Source organism: Dendrobates tinctorius, unplaced genomic scaffold (genome assembly GCF_039654945.1).
Source record: "Dendrobates tinctorius isolate UK_male_01 unplaced genomic scaffold, ASM3965494v1 ptg000151l, whole genome shotgun sequence".
Taxonomy (NCBI): Eukaryota; Metazoa; Chordata; class Amphibia; order Anura; family Dendrobatidae; genus Dendrobates; species Dendrobates tinctorius.
The window spans coordinates 31,572,501-31,592,659 of record NW_027361818.1 but is presented as its reverse complement, the minus strand read 5'-3'; the positions used below and the strand labels follow the sequence as shown (position 1 = coordinate 31,592,659).

The 20,159-nt window shown below is 46.9% G+C and overlaps 1 protein-coding gene across 2 annotated transcripts in view; it reads right to left on the bottom strand.

Annotated features, from left to right (window-relative positions):
• LOC141050281 (uncharacterized) overlaps positions 1–19,910 on the bottom strand; it is a 44,343-nt gene extending 24,433 nt beyond the window's left edge. Inside the window, exons 1-2 of one of the 2 annotated variants that reach the window (XM_073547171.1) lie at positions 19,784–19,910; positions 14,483–14,572 (exon numbers count right to left, since the gene is read on the bottom strand). In XM_073547171.1, coding sequence (XP_073403272.1) covers positions 14,483–14,486 — 4 coding nt within the window. In that variant the 5' untranslated portion in view covers positions 14,487–14,572; positions 19,784–19,910. Of the gene's footprint in view, positions 1–14,482; positions 14,700–19,783 lie in introns of those variants that run through there. The other variant, XM_073547172.1, reaches the window with a different exon arrangement.
• Between the last annotated feature and the right edge of the window lie 249 nt (positions 19,911–20,159).

The window sequence follows — 20,159 nt, the reverse complement described above, 5'->3', positions numbered from 1 at the left end:
GAACGGAACCAAGATTGCTACGTAGATAAGGAAACTGACTGGAGCTTACTACAGAGATGGGGGAGTAGAACAGAGCTTACTACAGAGCTATGGGGGCAGAACGGAGCTTACTACAGAGCTATGGGGGCAGAACGGAGCTTACTACAGAGCTATGGGAGCAGAACCGAGCTTACTACAGAGATATGGGAGCAGAACCGAGCTTACTATAGAGCTATGGGAGCTGAACCGAGCTTACTCCAGAGATATAGGAGCAGAACGGAGCTTACTACAGAGCTATGGGGGCAGAACGGAGCTTACTACAGAGCTATGGGAGCAGAACCGAGCTTACTACAGATATATGGGAGCTGAACCGAGCTTACTCCAGAGATATGGGAGCAGAACCGAGCTTACTCCAGAGATATGGGAGCAGAACCGAGCTTACTCCAGAGATATGGGAGCAGAACCGAGCTTACTCCAGAGATATGGGAGCAAAATCGAGCTTACTCCAGAGATATGGGAGCAAAATCGAGCTTACTACAGAGATATGGGAGCAGAACGGAGCTTACTACAGAGCTATGGGGGCAGAACGGAGCTTACTACAGAGCTATGGGAGCAGAACCGAGCTTACTACAGAGATATGGGAGCTGAACCGAGCTTACTCCAGATATATGGGAGCTGAACCGAGCTTACTCCAGAGATATGGGAGCAGAACCGAGCTTACTCCAGAGATATGGGAGCAGAACCGAGCTTACTCCAGAGATATGGGAGCAGAACCGAGCTTACTCCAGAGATATGGGAGCAGAATCGAGCTTACTCCAGAGATATGGGAGCAGAACCGAGCTTACTACAGAGATATGGGAGCAGAACCGAGCTTACTCCAGAGATATGGGAGCAGAACCGAGCTTACTCCAGAGATATGGGAGCAGAACCGAGCTTACTCCAGAGATATGGGAGCAGAACCGAGCTTACTCCAGAGATATGGGAGCAGAACCGAGCTTACTCCAGAGATATGGGAGCAGAACCGAGCTTACTCCAGAGATATGGGAGCAGAACCGAGCTTACTCCAGAGATATGGGAGCAGAACCGAGCTTACTCCAGAGATATGCGAGCAGAACCGAGCTTACTCCAGAGATATGGGAGCAGAATCGAGCTTACTCCAGAGATATGGGAACAAAACCGAGCTTACTACAGAGATATGGGAGCAGAACCGAGATTACTCCAGAGATATGGGAGCTGAACCGAGATTACTAAGTCTACTACATAAATACGGGAACAATACCAAGCTTACGGCATACATATGGTACCAGAATCTACATTACTACATCGATACAGTACCAGAACCAAGCTTACTGCTTAGATATGGTACCATAACTGAGCTTACCTTCAAACATACAACTCCAGAAACACGGACATGTAAACACACAGTACGCACTTACTAGGGTCTTAAAAGACCAGGGGTCCAAGCCCCAAAGTGCATGTTTCGCCATATGACCCCCCTATATCCATATAAAATAGCATCTGTACATATGTAATTACAGTATATCACTGTTGCTAGCCAACAACACACAATGCAAAGACCAATATTATCAAAATGACTACTACAAAAGACCAAACAATACAGCTACACAATGTCCACTACCATCACCACTGCACAGATAATACATAATAATATGACTAGAGTTGAGCGAAACGGCTCGGTCAGATTAAAAAGTTGCCGACTTTCGCTAAAGTCGGGTTTCATGAAACGAAACCCGACCATAGAGTGAGGTCGGCCATGATGTCGGCGACCCAAGCGCCAAAGTCGCGTTTCAAATAATGCTTCCAGCGCCTTTTTTCAGCCAGTGATGGAGGACGCACACTGTGGGCAACGCGATGACATGGGCAGCGGCCAACACCATGTTAGAGAAGGGCATGCAAGTGATTGGCTGGCTTTGTGTGGCATCACAGTCAGTATAAAAGGCCGTGACCGCCGACCGCCATCTTACTTCTGCCGATCTTACAATATGGAGAGCTGCTGCTGCTGAATAGGGAGAGCGTTAGGCAGGGAAGAAGAAATAAAAAACTTCTTCTGCTGATAGCGCTTTTCACTGTACAGTTAGAGTGCAGTGAAAGGGGAGGATTTTTGTTGTGTGCAGCAGCGCTGGTGGTGATTAGGCTGCCTTTTAAGGCTACCTGCTAGCTGCATTGCTGTGTGCACACTGCTGTGCAAACTGCTTTTTTCAAAGCACTCCAGATTTTATTATTTTGTCCTGGTGAGTTACCGAGCGTTCATTTTTTCACACACCGTCTAGCGGTGTACACTCCTCACACACTACCGTGTACCGGCTGGTATCATGGACAAATAGAAGCTGTGTGTGACTCTGGAAAAACAAACCGAGGAGTTTGTCCGTTATTCCAGACCTCCACCTTAGAGTCGTGTCCATTTTTCAAACAGTTTTGTAGATCTGCTGTTTGATAACAGTCAAAACTAGACAGAGGCAGCGTGTGTCAGTCCGTATACAAAGACACGGAGCTTGACAATTTTCCTTACACACATCGTATAGAGCTGTCCGATTCTCCAACAGTATTGTATATCTGCCGTTCGCATTACAGTCACATCTATACAGAGTCAGCGTGTGAGTGTGACACTCCGTAAATACATATACGGAGATTGTTAGTTGCACAAAAATCGTATACAGCTGTACACTTCTGATACAGTTCCGTATATCTGCTTGTTGGATTACGGTCTAATACATACTGTGAGAGCATCTGTGACTAACAAAATATATACGTAGATTTAATTTTTTTAATACACCTTACACAGCTGGACGCTCCTAATACCATCCAGTACCATCTCTGTGCTGGTATTTTTGGTACATTTTCCCAAACACAAACATGAGGAAGTATGGTGGAAGAGTCCGCGGACATGGGCAGGGGGGCGCGGCTGGTAGTGATGGTGGTGGTTTATTGGCTGGTTCTGGCAAAAGCACAATAGCAGCTAAGGCAGGAGGTGTTGAGCCTGCATCATCGTCTGGCCCAAGGCGGCCTGTAAAGTTGCCTTTTATTGGAGTAGGAAAACCGCTTTTAAAGCCGGAGCATCAGGAACAGGTTTTGGCGTACATTTCCGAAACAGCCACGAGCTTTGTCGCCTCCTCTCCTGAACCGTCGAAACCTGCAAGCACGGAGTTGTCAGTGCAGGGTTCTGGTCATAAAAAACCCCTTTCCTTGTGTCCTTCACCCCCACCAAAAGTTAAGGATGCGGCAGCCCACACTTCAGATTACTCCATGGAGCTCTTTTCACATACCATACCTGGGTTATCCAGTCAAATCCTGAATTCCCCAGTCCAAGATGAATCTGACATGGAGTGCACTGATGCACAGCCACTGCTAGATGATTCTGCTGGTACATTGACCCAAAGCACTACATTCCCCTCGCAGTCTATTGAGCCAGAATCTGACCCTGATGAAACCCAGGTGACCCCTTCCCGCATACTATACCACCTTACACGGTGACACAGAGGAAGGTAAAGAGGAAGGTGCCGATGACTTTGCAGAGGAGGTGATGGATGACCCAGTTCTGGACCTGGATTGGCATCCATTGGGGGAGGAGGGTGGCACTGGCAATAGTTTAGATAAGGAGAAGGATCCGCAGCAGGCATTGACATCGCAGCAGCAGTTATCTAGCAGGCGCGTAGCTGTCCTAAAACGTGGAACAAAAACTAAAAGAGTTGCAGGACAGCTTGACCAGACGGTCAACTTAGTACAGCGTGCAAGGCCAGAAAATGTTTACCATAGTAGGAAGAGTGCAGTGTGGCACTTCTTTGTCCAAAATCCTATTGATGAGGCAAAGGTTACCTGTAAGAAGTGCAGAAGGACCTTTAGCCGAGGTAAACAACTCAGAAATTTGAATACCAGTTGCATGCTTAGACATTTAACCAACATGCACTTGCAAGTGTGGACGGACTACAGAACCTCAGGTAGCACATGTGCACCTGCTCCGACTGAAGGTAGCCAACAACGCTCCATCGCTTCTCCCACTGTAAGACCACCGCCACTGTTAAGCACACCACCAGCACTAAATGTGGAGGTGTCATTGCAAGGCCAAAGCACTCAGGGAATCACAATGGTTTTGCAACACAACACTGAATCTAGGCCATCACCACAAATACCATCACCAACCCCCTCTCACTCCATCCGGTCCACCGCTACTTCCCCCATATGCAGCTCTCCAGTCCAGCTCACCCTACCAGAGACTCTGAGTAGGACAAGAAAGTACTCATCCTCTCATCCACGTACACTGTGTTTGAACGCATACATTGCCAAACTAATCTCATTAGAGATGATACCCTACTGTTTTGTTGAAAGCTAAGCTTTCTGCGACCTCATGGCCTATGCTGTCCCAGTCCTCAGTCGGCACTTCTTTTCTCGAAAAGCCATCCCTGCCCTCCACCGGCATGTGAAAGTCCGCATTGTCCATGCACTAAAACAGTCAGTGAGTGGAAAGGTGCACCTCACAACAGATGCATGGACCAGTAGGCATGGCCAGGGCCGTTACGTGTCCATCAATAATTATCCGGAGTTAACATCCCTGCTCCATAAGGTGCGAAGACTGTGCTCGCACAGCCGTACACTCCAGTCGTATGCAGAAGCTGCAGCAATTGCTCCACCTCCCCAAGCACTGCCTAATCATAGACATTGCAACAAGGTGGAACTCCACCCTGCACATGGTTGAGAGGCTGTGCGAACAGAGGCAGGCTGTAATGCATTTGTGGGAGGATACACGGGCAGGTAGTTTGAGGGAATACATGGAATTGTCGGGTGTGCAGTGGTCAAAGCTGAAAGACCTCTGTAAAGTCCTTCAGTGTTTTGAGGAATGCACATGGCTGGTAAGCGCAGACGACGCCATCATAAGCATGAGCATCCCACTTATGCGTCTGCTCATGCAAAGTCTGACGCACATTAAGGATCAGGCGTCTGCAGCGGAGGAGTAGGAGGGAAGCCTTGATGACAGTCAGCCATTGTCTGGTCAGGGAACTGTCCTGGACGAGGTGGAGGAAGAAGAGGAGGAGGATGAGGGGGATGATTATTTTGGCCAGGAGGATGTTTCTCAGGGGGCAAGAGAAAATGTTGGCGTTCCAAGGTCAAGGACAGTGTTTGTGCGTAACTGGAGGGATGTGGATTTGCCAGAAACTGCTCCTCCACCCACCACGGGCAGTGCATCATTGACACCTGGAACATTGGCCCACATGTGCGATTATGCCTTGCGGATCCTAAAAAGGGACCCACGCATTGCCAAATGATGAGGGATGACGACTACTGGTTGGCCAGCATCCTCGATCCACGCTACAAAGGCAAATTACACAACATCGTGCCACAGGAGAACCTAGAGATAATATTGGCTAACAAACAAGCAACTCTTGTAAACCGTTTGTTTGAGGCTTTCCCAGCACACAGCAGCGGTGCTGGTTCTCCCACTACGGCGCACACAGCCGAAGTGGCGTTGGAGACAGGGGTTTAATGACCATGTTGTGGACTGATTTCTCAAGTACCGCTCACACAACTGCTAATACTGCATCGATTAAAAGTGACAGGAGACAGCAGTTGTCAACTATGGTTACAAACTACTTTTCCTCCCATATCGATGTTCTCCCACACAGGTCATTCCCCTTTGACTATTGGGCCTCTAAACTGGACACCAGGCCTGATTTGGCACAATATGCCTTACAGGAGCTCGCTTGCCCTGCTGCTTGTGTGTTATCTGAAAGTCTTCAGTGCTGCTGGATCAATCCTGACAGAAAAAAGGACCCGTCTGTCGACCCAAAATATTGATGATCTAACCTTCATTAAAATGAACCATGCATGGGTTTCAAAGGATTTTGTCCCACCTTCCCCTGATGACACATAGGTTACCAGAAAAGTGCCTCTGTTTTTTCCTCCTCTTCCTCGGACTTGCCCAATTACGCCCTTTGCAGCAGCTGAATGTCCAGCCTACACATCAACATATGCCAATTTTTAAACCTCCCTAACTGGGCCGCCCCCCCCCCCCCCCAACGGCTGGGTTCAAGACCTGGCGCACCCGGGCAAGTGCCGTTGCTCTGAACAGGTGGATTTGTCCACTGATGGCTGACGACACTGGCACAGGGCCCCTCATAGTACAATACAGTGTCTCTGATGGTGGGAGGGCCCACTCGCCATCAGACACACCAGCGTACTATGAGGGCCCCTGTGCCAGTACCGTCGACCCCCCCCCCCCGCTTGTTCATTGCCACAGCACTTGCAAGTTGCAATACTAACTGCTCCCTGCTCCACCGCTGTGTAGTCTGGGCAGTTAAATCCTTCACAGGGATGGCCACTAGAAATTTGGTCTATTGATCGATGATGGTTAAGATGTAGCTATGGCCTGTCCTGCTGGCCTCTACCTTCAGATGATCATTGGTTACCATTTGAAATGGATGTCAACTTACAAGCGGATGCAGTGGTGGTTTATGATCACCTTTCACAGTTGTGATAGTCACAGACGTGTGACATTCCTGCCACCATTTTTCAATGTCTCCTCTCATGAAAATCCAATAGAATCACCTACGGCCTGTGGCTTCTGTCTTTTGCACTCCAAAATGACCAGACACATCATGATAGGCAGTGAGGACCATGGGTACATCTCTCCCTGTGATCACAATTTGATGGAGGCGAGTAACGGTGATGTGATCCACGCTACTGTGATAATGCAATCCTTTCTTCACAAAGAACCTTTTTCACTTTCTCCATAGACACAGTAATTGAGGGTCTGCATCGCCTTTGCAACATCTACCGGGAGGTTTTCCAGCGATGAGTAATTCCAAAATTTCTGCTAACACTCGACTTTCCGTCTGTACTTGTATCCATGTAGTTTCCAGTAGCGGAGATTCTGGACTGGCTTACTGAGATTGAAATATATACGAAGATTTAAAAGTACCACAACACTGTATACTGGTGTACGCTATGAATACCTTTCCCTTTTTCTACTTTTGTAATTCTGGTGTAATACATAGTGAGCCTGTGAGTGTCTGTGTCTGACTCCGGAAGTATAGACGGAAATTTAACCCTAGACTGGACACACCTGGTATGTGCCGATACAGTACCTTGCTTCAAAAATTTGTATTAAGGTATCATCTGTAGGATAATTAATTGTGGGGGGACCCTCTTCTTGCCGCAGACAAACACGAGACTGAGACAGAGTTTGTATTGAACAGGTCCATTTTTAGTGCCCATCCTTCTGTCGACAACAGCAATTCACCACAGCCGTTTCACATTTCTCTGTACACAGGCCCCGGTACCTTCACTTTCTTTGTAACTATAATCGTGGCGTCCTCTCTGGCTCTTCCACTGTGGCTGGCCTAGGCCCAACCACCAAAGCGCTGCACCAGTCTGAGCACACCGTCCATATGATAGCCCCAGGCCGTCTACGGCTGTGGCTACCGTCCTCTGGGCCACCCCCCCGTGACCGCCTCAACTGTCAGTCCTCTCTGGAGCCTTTCCACTGTCTCTATTTCCTCAGCAGAACTTCCTCTTTACTGTGCTCCCTTCGCTGACTGACTCTTCCAGAACCTTCCCTCAGCCTTTTATACTTCCAGTTCTGGTAACTCCGCCCACCATCACCTAACAGTTTCTCTGACCAATGGCAGTTATTCAGTCCCACTCCTACACTCTCCACTGCCCTCCAATGGGAAAGCTAAAACACTGCACCCTTTCTCTTTATCTTAGCGGTTTCACACCTACACTGCGCTACACCTCTGCTTCTCACTACAGGTTGATTTGTCTGTCAGTCCACCTTCCCTACATCATCCATAGTGAGTGAGCGTGTGTGGGTTACGCCTTCTATATATACGGTGAATTGGAGAAACAAATTTTTACACTATACTCGATACAGCTTGTATCTTGTTATACAGTACCTTTGGTCGAGATTTAGCCTTACGGTCCAATCCATACTGTGTAAGCGTCTGAGAGTGACCACAGGACTATTTATATGGAGATTTCAATTGTCCCCTAAAAAATATATACTTGCTATCTTGTTATCCAGGAACTTTTTTACAACATTTTTTATTATGGTCAAAACCAAACTGAGTGAGCGTCTGAGGGTGACTACGGAAATATATACCGATATTTTCAATTTGGCCAACACTGTATACAGCAGAACGCTTCTGATACAGTAACCTTTTTAGCTATTTAGATTCTTTTGTAATCCATAATGAGCCTGTAAACGTCTGTCTGTTACTCCGGCAATATATTTAGAACTTTAAGATTACCCCAACACTGTATACAGCTGTACGCTTGTGTTACATAACCCATTTACAGCTTTTCATAAAGTAACATAGTAACATAGTTATTAAGGTTGAAGGGAGACTTTAAGTCCATCTAGTTCAACCCATATCCTATCCTAACCTGCCCTAACATGTTGATCCAGAGGAAGGCAAAAAAAACCCATGTGGCAAACAGTAAGCTTCACATTGGGGAAAAAAATTCCTTCCCGACTCCACATACGGCAATCAGACTAGCTCCCTGGATCAACGCAATATTAAGGAAACTAGTGTATATACCCTGTAATATTATACTTTTCAAGAAAGACATCCAGTCCCTTCTTAAATTTTAGTAGGGAATCACTCGTTACAACATCATATGGCAGAGAGTTCCATAGTCTCACTGCTCTTACAGTAAAGAATCCACGTCTGTGATTGTGCTTAAACCTTCTTTCCTCCAGACGTAGAGGATGCCCCCTTGTCCCCGTCACAGGTCTAAGAGTAAAAAGATCATTAGAAAGGTCTTTGTACTGTCCCCGCATATATTTATACATTGTAATAAGATCACCCCTAAGCCTTCGATTCTCCAAACTAAATAACCCCAAGTGTAATAACCTGTCTTGGTATTGCAGACCCCCCAGTGCCCTAATAACCTTGGTCGCTCTTCTCTGCACCCGCTGCAGTTCATCTATGTCTTTCTTATACATGGGAGACCAGAACTGTACACAGTATTCTAAGTGTGGTCGCAGTAGTGACTTATATAGAGGTAAAATTATGTTCTCCTCATGAGCATCTATGCCTCTTTTAATGCATCCCATTATTTTATTTGCCTTTGCAGCAGCTGCCTGACACTGGCCACTAAATGTGAGTTTGTCGTCCACCCATACACCCAGGTCCTTTGCAGTGACAGTTTTGCCCAGTGTTTTACAATTAAGCACATAATTAAACATCTTATTCGTTCTAACCAAGTGCATGACCTTACATTTATCCCCATTAAAGCTCATTTGCCATTTATCAGCCCAAGCTTCTAGTTTACATAAATCCTCCTGTACTATAAAATTGTCCTCCTCTGTATTGATTACCCTGCAGAGTTTAGTGTCATCTGCAAATAGTGAAATTCTACTCTCTATGCCCCCTACAAGGTCATTAATAAATATGTTAAAAAGAAGCGGGCCCAAAACTGACCCCTGTGGTACCCCACTGCTAACCGTGACCCAGTTCGAGTGTGCTCCATTAATAACCACCCTTTGTTTCCTGTCCCTGAGCCAGCTCTTAACCCACCTACACATATTTTCCCCTATCCCCATTGTTCTCATTTTATGTACCAATCTTTTGTGTGGCACCGTATCAAAAGCTTTTGAAAAGTCCATGTACACCACGTCCACTGCATTCCCTTGGTCCAGTCCGGAACTTACCTCTTCATAAAAGCTTATCAGATTAGTCTGACAGGAACGGTCCCTTGTAAACCCGTGTTGATATTGGGTCATGAGGTTATTCTTCTTCAGATACTCCAGTATAGTATCTCTTAGAAAACCCTCCAGGATTTTACCCACAGTTGAGGTTAAACTTACTGGCCTATAATTTCCAAGTTCAGTTTTTGTCCCCTTTTTGAATATGGCACCACATTTGCTATACGCCAGTCCTGTGGTACAGACCCTGTTATTATGGAATCTTTAAAGATTAAAAATAATGGTCTATCTATGACTGTGCTTAATTCCTGCAGTACTCGGGGGTGTATCCCATCCGGGCCCGGGGATTTGTCAATTTTAGTGATTTTTAGACGCTGCCGTACTTCCTGCTGGGTTAAGCAGGTTAAATTTAACAGAGAATTTTTATCCTTGATCATGTTATCCGTCATGGGATTTTCTTGTGTAAATACTGTTGATAAAGTCATTTAGCATATTGGCTTTTTCCTCATCCACCATTTCACCCAGACTATTTTTAAGGGGACCAACACTATCATTTTTTAGTTTCTTACTATTTATGTAGTTAAAGAATATTTTGGGATTATTTTTACTTTCTCTGGCAATGAGTCTCTCTGTCTCAATCTTTGCTGTCTTGATTTGCTTTTTACAGAATTTATTTAATCTTCTGTATTTAGTTAATGCCTCATCACTCCCTACTTGCTTTAATTCGCTAAATGCTTTATTTTTATCTCTTATTGCGCCCCTTACAGCTCTATTTAGCCATAGTGGTCTCCTCCTATTTCTCGCAGGTTTATTCCCATACGGTATATATTGTGCACAGCTCCTATTCAGGAGGATAATAAACGTCTCCCATTTTCTTTGTGTATTTTTATGTCTCAGGATATCGTCCCAGTTAATTGCACCAAGATCATCTCTCATCCGTTGGAAATTTGCCTTCCTGAAGTTTTGTGTCCTTGTAACCCCTCTACTACACATCTTATTACAGGACACCTGAAAACTTATTATCCTGTGATCACTATCCCCCCCAGTGACCCCCAACCCTTATATCTGATCTGCGGTCTGGCCTGTTGGTTAATATTAGGTCTAGCAGTGCCCCCCCTCTTGTTGGGTCCTGAACCAGTGGTGAAAGGTAATTGTCTCTCATAGTTGTCAGACACCTATCACCTTTGCTGGAACTGCAGGTTTCTGTTCCCAATGTATTTCAGGGTAGTTGAAGTCCCCCATAATAATGACTTCTCCTTGAGTCGCTGCTTCATCTATTTGCTTTATGAGGATATTCTCTGTTGCTTCCATTATTTTTGGAGACTTATAACAAACCCCTATCAGTAATTTATTATTTTTCCCCCCTCCCCTTATCTCTACCCACAGGGACTCTACATTTTCATTAGATTCATATATATTATCACGAAGGATGGGTTTTAAGGATGATTTACATATAAACACACGCCTCCCCCTCGCTTATTTGTTCGGTCATTCCTGAACAGACTATAGCCCTGTAAATTATCCGCCCGGTCACGGCTCTCGTCCGGCCATGTCTCAGATATCCCCACCATGGCAGAATTATGCTCCAACAACATTAACTCCAATTCCTCCATCTTGTTGGCTAGGCTTCTGGCATTAGTATACATGCACTTTATGTATCTCTCTGTACCTCTATTCTTTCTTAAATTATTAACTGTTCTAACCCCACCCCCCATGCCACCCCCACCCCCAATGTCATTATTTGTGCCCAGGTCTCTATCTGCACTGTCTTCCCTCCTATAAAAGGAATACCCTCCCCCCCGTCCCTAGGTTACACACTCCTCCAACCTTCTAGCCATTTTCTCCCCCAGCACAGCTGCACCCTCCCCATTGAGGTGCAGCCCGTCCCTAGCGTAGAACCTGTAGCCAACTGAGAAGTCGGCCCAGTTCTGCAGGAACCCAAACCCCTCCTTCCTACACCAATTCCTGAGCCACTTATTAACCTCCCTAATCTCCCGTTGCCTCTCTGGCGTGACACGTGGTACAGGAAGTATTTTCGAAAATACCACCTTAGAGGTCCTTGCTTTAAGCTTGCAGCCTAATTCCCTGAAATCATCTTTAAGGACCTTCCACCTACCTCTAACTTTGTCATTTGTGCCAATGTGCACCATGACCGATGGGTCCTCACCAGCCCCTCCCGGTAATCTGTCAACCCGATCAGCGATGTGTCAGACTCGAGCGCCAGGTAGGCAGCACACCGTCCGACGATCCCTGTCTTTGTGACAGATTGCCCTATCTGTTCCCCTAATAATTGAGTCTCCCACTACCAGCACCTGTCTGGCCTGCCCTGCTCTCCTATTTCCCCCCATTACTGGAGCAGACACTCCTCCGGCTTTCAGAGGACATGCCTTGCTGCATCAGTGCTACTCCTGCACTGACACTCCCCTCATCTGCCAACTTAGCAAACTTATTGGGGTGTGCCAGATCAGGACTAGCCCCCCTGGCGCTCTTCCCTCTACCCCGCCTTCTAACTGTCACCCAGCTAGCTGCTTCATTGTCCTGCAGCTCCAACCTAGCATCCCCCCCTCATCTATCCCATTGAGCGTCTGCTCAGTGAGCAGAAGACTCCTTTCCATATTGTCTATGGATCTCAGTGTTGCCAGCTGCACATTTAGATCCAGTATCTGGGCTTCCAAATGCACAACGTGCTCACATCTCGCACAGCAGTATGCACCCTCGACCGGCTGTTCAAGGATTCCATACATGTGGCAAGACGTGCACTGGATGGCATTGGCAATAGTGGAGCACATCCTAATGGCGATTGCACCAGACAATAAGATAAACAAAAATAAATAAAAATTGTTAATAAAATATAACAGCAATTCAGTAATACCTCCCTTGGAAACTCCCTGAATCCAAAGTCACTGAATCTCAAGTCACACACTTACCACAGTTCGCACTTACGCTCAGGTCACACTCAGCTCGTTCACACTTGCTCAGGCAGAAGATTTAAAAGAGTTTTTTTTTTTCTCCTTTTACCAGTACACCTCCCTGCTGCTCAATGCACTTCCAAAAAAAACCAATCCATTGTGCAATCCATACTGGGCCTGAGAGTGTTTGTGTCTGCCTCCTGAAATGTATACGGAGAATCAGAATGTTTACACTATACTATATATACCTTGTATCTGGTGATACTGTACCCTTTTTCAACTTGTTATGTTATTGGGTAATCCATACTGAGCCTGTGAGCGTCTGTGTATGCCTCATGAAATATATACGGAGATTTACTGTTATCCATAGACTGTATAGAGCTGTACGCTTCTGATACAGTACCATATATCTGCTGGTATTTTGGGTCCATTTTCACAAACATAAGGAACTATGGTGGAAGAGGACGCGGATGTGGGCGTGGAGGGCCACCTGGTACTGATGGTGGTGGTGGTGCATCTGCTGGTAGAGCCAAAAACTCAATAGCAGCTGAGGCAGGAGGTGTTGAGCCAGCGTCATGGTGTAGCTCTGGAAGGCCTGTAAGGCTCCCTTTTCTGGGAGTAGGTAGACTGCTTTTAAAGCCGGAGTATCAGGAACTGTTTGTGGCTTACATTGCTGAAACAGCCTCCAGCTCTATCGCCTCCTCTTCTGAAGTTGTAAAAAATGCAAGCCCTGAGTCGTCAGTGCAGGCTTCTGGTCAGGAGCAACCCCTTTCCTTGTGTCCTTCACCCACACCAAAAGTGAAGGATGTGGAAGCACACACCTCAGATTACTTCATGGAGCTCTTTTCACATACCATGCCTGGGTTAATTAAAAATAGGGCCCATCATGTACTGGAGCATTGTAAATGGGGCAGATCAGACACTGGAGCAGCATCTAAGGGGCACATTATATATGGAGCATTACAAATGTGGCCCATTATATAAGGAGCATTATTAGAGCCCATCATACACTGGAGCATCATCCATGAGGCCCATGATGTACTGAAGCAATGTAAATGGGGCAGATCAGACACTGGAGCAGCATCTAAGGGGCACATTATGCACTGGAGCATTATGTGGAGCTCATCAGATACTGTATGGAACATTATATGGGACCAATTATTCTGTATGGCGCACTAGGTGGTGGCCATAACACTGTATGGAGGAATATACTGTCCTGTTTTTCAGCTATTGTACAATTTAAAATAGATCAGTCATGAGATGTAAGCAGTGAAGTATGTGTCATTGTACTATACCTATATTTCTGTGCCGTATCGGAGCATCATGAGTTGTGGTATGTGTTAAAGGGGCGCACTGACACTCTTTGGCCCTGGGCCCACGAAAACCTGGAGCCAGCCCTACCCCTCCACAACTTTAGCCAAATAACCCCCATTTTTCAGTGCGTAACTATTATTAGGAAGTAAATTAAGGTTGACAAGCTTCAGTAATAAGAATTGATGTTTTTGGCATTGAAATGGGCACTGTAGATGTGTTTCCTGTCCTCCACTCCCTGCCGACTTTCCTTCCCCATTGACTTGCATTGGGTTTCGTGTTTCAGTCGGCCTCCGACTTTTCCCGACATTCGGCCCATTTTGTTCGACCCGACTTTTGCGAAAGTCGGGTTTCATTAAACCCGACTCGACCCGAAAAAAGGCAAAGTCACTCATCTCTAAATATGACCATTACCTCTACATAACAAGACACTCTATACAGAGACCAATGACACCACCCTACACCTTCTACTACATATTGACTGAAACACATTAACCTGTTACTAAATAAAAAAAATAAAAGCACAACTAAAAAGAGCAATATCACCACCTTACAGTAACCGTATATTGGTAGATACCAGTCCCACAGGACATACACGTGATTACAGTACAGTTTAACTTACACATGACGTTCTTTCTGATTCGGGTTGTTCACTTTTCCAGTCTTCCATCTGGCCCAGACCTCCATTACCACTTCTGCAGCCACAGCTTGTCTGCACAGATTACAACAAAAACACATTTAAAGCGACGTCGCCATCTATTTCCAACCTACAAAAACTCCCCACTCTGCGTGCACTTGCGGTGTGGAGCACTGACCCCAATATTTAAAAAATTGTACCATTATTAGGATTACTCCCTCCCCCAAAAATTAAAGTGTCCCATAGAAAGTATTAATGTCCCTACTGTGCAAAGGCCTGTATTCTATATAATATCCCATGTACCCCCTTCCAGCAACAAATACCCTTGAGTGTCCACTTAAAGTTAATAATGCCCCCCCCAACAAAAATAAATAATGGGACCTGAGTGCCCCTATTAAAACTAATAATGTCCCCTTTTATAACAAATAATGTCCTCTGAGTCCCCACACAGCTCTGTGTATACAGAATGATAGTCCTACAGCCCTCAATACACAATATGATGGTCCACAAAGCCCTTTATAATGCATTGAGGGCCCCAGAGCTCCCTATATATAGTAAAATGGCTACATAGCCCCTATATACAATATGATGTCCCCACTGCCCCCTATTTATAGTATGAAGGTCCTCACTGTCCTATACGTATTATACAGTGGGGAAAAAAAGTATTTAGTCGGCCGCCAATTGTGGAAGTTCTCCCCCTTATAAAGATGAGAGAGGCCTGTAACTGACACCATAGGTCGACCACAACTATGAGAGTCACAATGAGAAAAGAAATCCAGAAAATCACCTTGTCTGATTTGGTAATATTTATTTGGCAAATTATGGTGGAAAATAATTATTTGGTCACCTAAAAACCTGCAAGATTTCATGCTCTCACAGTCCTGTAACTTCTGTAAGAGGCTCCTCTGTCCTCCACTCATTACCTGTAGTAATGGCGCCTGTTTGACCTAGTTATCAGTATAAAAGACACCTGTCCACAACCTCAAACAGTCACACTCCAAGCTCTACTATGGTGAAGACCAAAGAGCTGTCGAAGGACACCAGAAACAAAATTGTAGGCCTGCACCAGGCTGGGAAGACTGAATCTGCAATAGCCAACCAGCTTGGTGTCATGAAATCAACTGTGGGAGCAATAATAATAAAATGGAAGATATACAAGACCACTGATAATCTCCCTCGATCTGGTGCTCCACGCAAGATCTCACCCCGTGGGGTCAAATTGATCATACATCCACTACTTAAAAAACCATCCCTCGACCAAAACTGTGCCGCTAACTATAGACCTGTCTCTAATCTTCCCTTCATCTCTAAACTCCTGGAACGCCTGGTCCACTCCCGTCTTATCCGCTATCTCTCAGAAAACTCTGTTCTCGACCCTCTTCAATCCGGTTTCCGCTCTTTACACTCCACTGAAACTGCCCTCACTAAAGTCTCTAATGATCTGCTAACAGCTAAATCAAATGGTCATTACTCCATGCTAATTCTCTTGGATCTCTCTGCAGCATTCGACACTGTGGATCATCAGCTCCTCCTCACTATGCTCCATTCCATTGGCCTCAAGGACACCGTTCTCTCCTGGTTCTCCTCCTATCTCTCCGACCGCTCCTTTACTGTTTCTTTTGCCGGTTCCTCCTCCTCTCACCTTCCCCTTACTGTTGGGGTTCCTCAAGGATCGGTTCTAGGCCCCCTCCTCTTCTCCTTGTACACTGCCCCTATTGGTCAAACAATCAGTAGATTTGGTTTCCAGTACCATCTCTATGCTGATGACACCCAATTATACGCTTCTTCTCCTGACATCACGCCAGCCTTTCTAGAAAACACTGGCGATTGTCTAAACGCTGTGTCTAACATCATGTCCTCACTATATCTGAAACTGAACCTGTCAAAGACTGAACTCCTTGTGTTTCCTCCCGCTACTAATGTACCTACACCCGACATTGCCATTTCCGTCTGTGGTTCCACTATTACTCCCCAGCAACATGCCCGCTGTCTTGGGGTCATACTTGATTCCGAGCTTTCCTTTGCCCCCCACTTTCGATCACTGGCTCGCTCTTGTCATCTGCACCTCAAAAACATTTCTAGAATTCGACCTTTTCTTACTTTTGACTCTGCAAAAACTCTTACTGTTTCTCTTATTCATTCTCGTCTCGACTATTGTAACTCTCTTCTAATCGGTCTCCCTCTTACAAAACTCTCCCCTCTCCAATCTGTCTTGAATGCTGCAGCCAGGATCATATTCCTCACCAATCGTTACACCGATGCCTCTACCTTGTGCCAGTCATTACACTGGCTACCCATCCACTCCAGAATTCAGTATAAACTTATTACCCTCACCCACAAAGCCCTCCATGGCTCAGCACCACCCTACATCTCCTCCCTTGTTTCAGTATACCACCCTACCCGCGCCCTCCGTTCTGCTGATGACCTGAGGTTAGTATCCTCAATAGTCAGAACCTCCCACTCCCGTCTCCAAGACTTTACACGTGCCGCGCCAATTCTTTGGAATGCACTTCCCAGGTCAATACGATTAGTCCCCAATCCCCACAATTTTAAGCGTGTCCTGAAAACGCATTTATTCAGACTGGCCTATCGCCTCAACACATTAACCTAACCTATCCCTGTGTGGCAGAGCCAAAAGTTTTACCATAACCAGGTTCCCAGCATCATGTTCCCACATGCTTTATGCATCCATTAGCCCTCTGTGTCTGTACTGTTACACACTTAACATTATGGCTGGTCCATACAATCAGGGCAACTGTTACCACCCACCTTTCGTGTCTACCTCTTTCCTCATAGACTGTAAGCTTGCGAGCAGGGCCCTCACTCCTCTTGGTATTTGTTATAATCTACTGTATGTGATTATTGTTATGCTGTAATGTCTATTGTCTGTACAAATCCCCTCTGAAATGTAAAGTGCTGCGGAATATGTCGGCGCTATAAAAATAAAATTTATTATTATTATTATTATTATCACAAGAACGGTGAGCAAAAATCCCAGAACCACACGGGGGACCTAATGAATGACCTGCACAGAGCTGGGACCACCGTAACAAAGGCTACCATCAGTAACACACTACGCCGCCTGGGACTCAGATCCTGCTGTGCAAAACGTGTCCCCCTGCCAGTACATGTCCGGGCCCGTCTGAAGTTTGCTAGAGAGCATTTGGATTATCCAGAAGAGTATTGGGAGAATGTCATATGGTCTGACGAAACCAAAGCAGAATTGTTTGGTAGAAACAAAACTCGTCGTGTTTGGAGGAGACAGAATGCTGAGTTACATCCAAAGAACATCACCATACCTACTGTGAAGCATGGGGATGGCAACATCATGCTTTGGGGCTGTTTCTCTGCAAAGGGACCAGGACGACTGATCCGTGTAGATGAAAGAATGAATGGGGCCATGTATCGTGAGATTTTGAGTGCAAACCTCCTTCCATCAGCAAGGGCATTGAAGATGAAACATGGATGGGTCTTTCAGCATGATAATGATCCCAAGCACACCTCCAGGGCAACGAAGGAGTGGCTTTGTAAGAAGCATATGAAGGTCCTGGAGTGGCCTAACCTTTGGAGGGATTTGAAAGTCTGTGTTGCCAAGCGAAAAGCCAAAAACATCACTGCTCTAGAGGAGATCTGCATGGAGGAATGGGCCAACATGCCACCAACAGTGTGTGGCAACCTTGTGAAGACTTACAGAAAACGTTTCACCTCTGTTATTGCCAGCAAAGGATATATCACAAAGTATTGAGATGAACTTTTATTAATGACCAAATACTTATTTTCCATCATAATTTGCTAAATAAATCTTCCAAATCAGACAAGGTGATTTTCTGGATTTGTTTTCTCATTGTGACTCTCATAGTTGTGGTCTACCTATGATGTCAGTTACAGGCCGCTCTCAACTTTATAAGGGGGAGAACTTGCACAACTGGTGGCTGAATACTTTTTTACGTGTGTGTGTGTGTGTGCGTGCGTGTGTATACACACACAGATTATGAAGGCCCTCACCCCCACCATTCCTCAGACAGCACCTCATCATCCCCTCATCCCCCTTCTCCCCACAGCCCCTCATCATCCCCCTTCTCCCCACAGCCCCTCATCCCCCCCCTTCTCCCCACAACCCCTCATCATCCCCCTTCTCCCCACAGCCCCTCATCATCCCCCTTCTCCCCACAGCCCCTCATCATCCCTTCTCCCCACAGCCCCTCATCATCCCCCTTCTCCCCACAGCCCCTCATCATCCCCCTTCTCCCCACAGCCCCTCATCATCCCCCTTCTCCCCACAGCCCCTCATCATCCCCCTTCTCCCCACAGCCCCTCATCCCCCTTCTCCCCACAGCCCCTCATCATCCCTTCTCCCCACAGCCCCTCATCATCCCCCTTCTCCCCACAGCCCCTCATCATCCCCCTTCTCCCCACAGCCCCTCATCATCCCCCTTCTCCCCACAGCCCCTCATCCCCCTTCTCCCCACAGCCCCTCACCCCCCTTCTCCCCACAGCCCCTCATCATCCCTTCTCCCCACAGCCCCTCATCATCCCCCTTCTCCCCACAGACCCTCATCATCCCCCTTCTCCCCACAGACCCTCATCATCCCCCTTCTCCCCACAGACCCTCATCATCCCCCTTCTCCCCACAGCCTCCCTTATCATCCCTTCTCAGCACACACAGCTCCTCATCATCCCCCCATTCCTCACACAGCACCTCATCACAATCTTCCCTTTGCAGGGCGACTCAAGTAGCATCAACCCCTTTCCAAAACACATCCTCAGGGTCCTCACACCAAGTCCTGCGTCCTCACTCCCATTTGCAGCCCCTCAGTCCCCTCCCCACAGGGCTCCATGCTGCAGCCCCTCAGCCTCCTTCTCAATACACAGCTTCACTTCCTGCTATTGGATCCTCACTGGACTGAAGGAGGCCCCGCCCCTTCCAGTGACATCACTACCTGAAGACCCGAACCCTGCCGCCAGCCGCATCCCACTGACAGTACTGTGCAGCCATCAGGAGGCCGGCCCTGCACAGCTGCTGGGTGAGTGGCAGGCCCGGATTTAGGGGGGGCCCGGGGCCTGGGCCACCCGCCAATATAGGGATAAATATCTCAAAACATGTAAAATACACGTCTCTCTTGGCTGTGAACCGTTTCTAATGATAACATTAACAAAAGAGAAACTATTGGAAGTGTAGGGACCTGGCTGCGTTCCTACATCTCAGTGGCTGGCGCAGCGCGGCGGTCATGGCCCCGGCGTCAGCCTCCACTGACCTGGCTAGCCAGACTTCCCTAGTACCTGTACCTAATGCTTATAGCACGCGGCAGCCTCCTCCGATCCCACCAGAAGCTTCTAGGCGCGCCGCACTATCTATTCAGCTGTATCGCTCCCTCGGATTAGATCAGATGAGTTTGTTCAGCGACCTTCCAGGAAGGAGGCAGCGCCACGATGTCGGCACGAGAAGAAGATTCTCCACCGCGGGGCGCGGCAGGACTTCACTCTGGATCCTCAGCCACTGAAGATCCAGAGTGAGGTGGTTCAGGCCTCACAGTGTCACGGTGGGTGAGTATCATCTCTGTCTGTCTGTGTGTGTGTGTCTGTGTGTGTGTGTCTGTGTGTGTGTGTCTGTGTGTGTGTGTCTGTGTGTGTGTGTCTGTGTGTGTGTGTCTGTGTGTGTGTG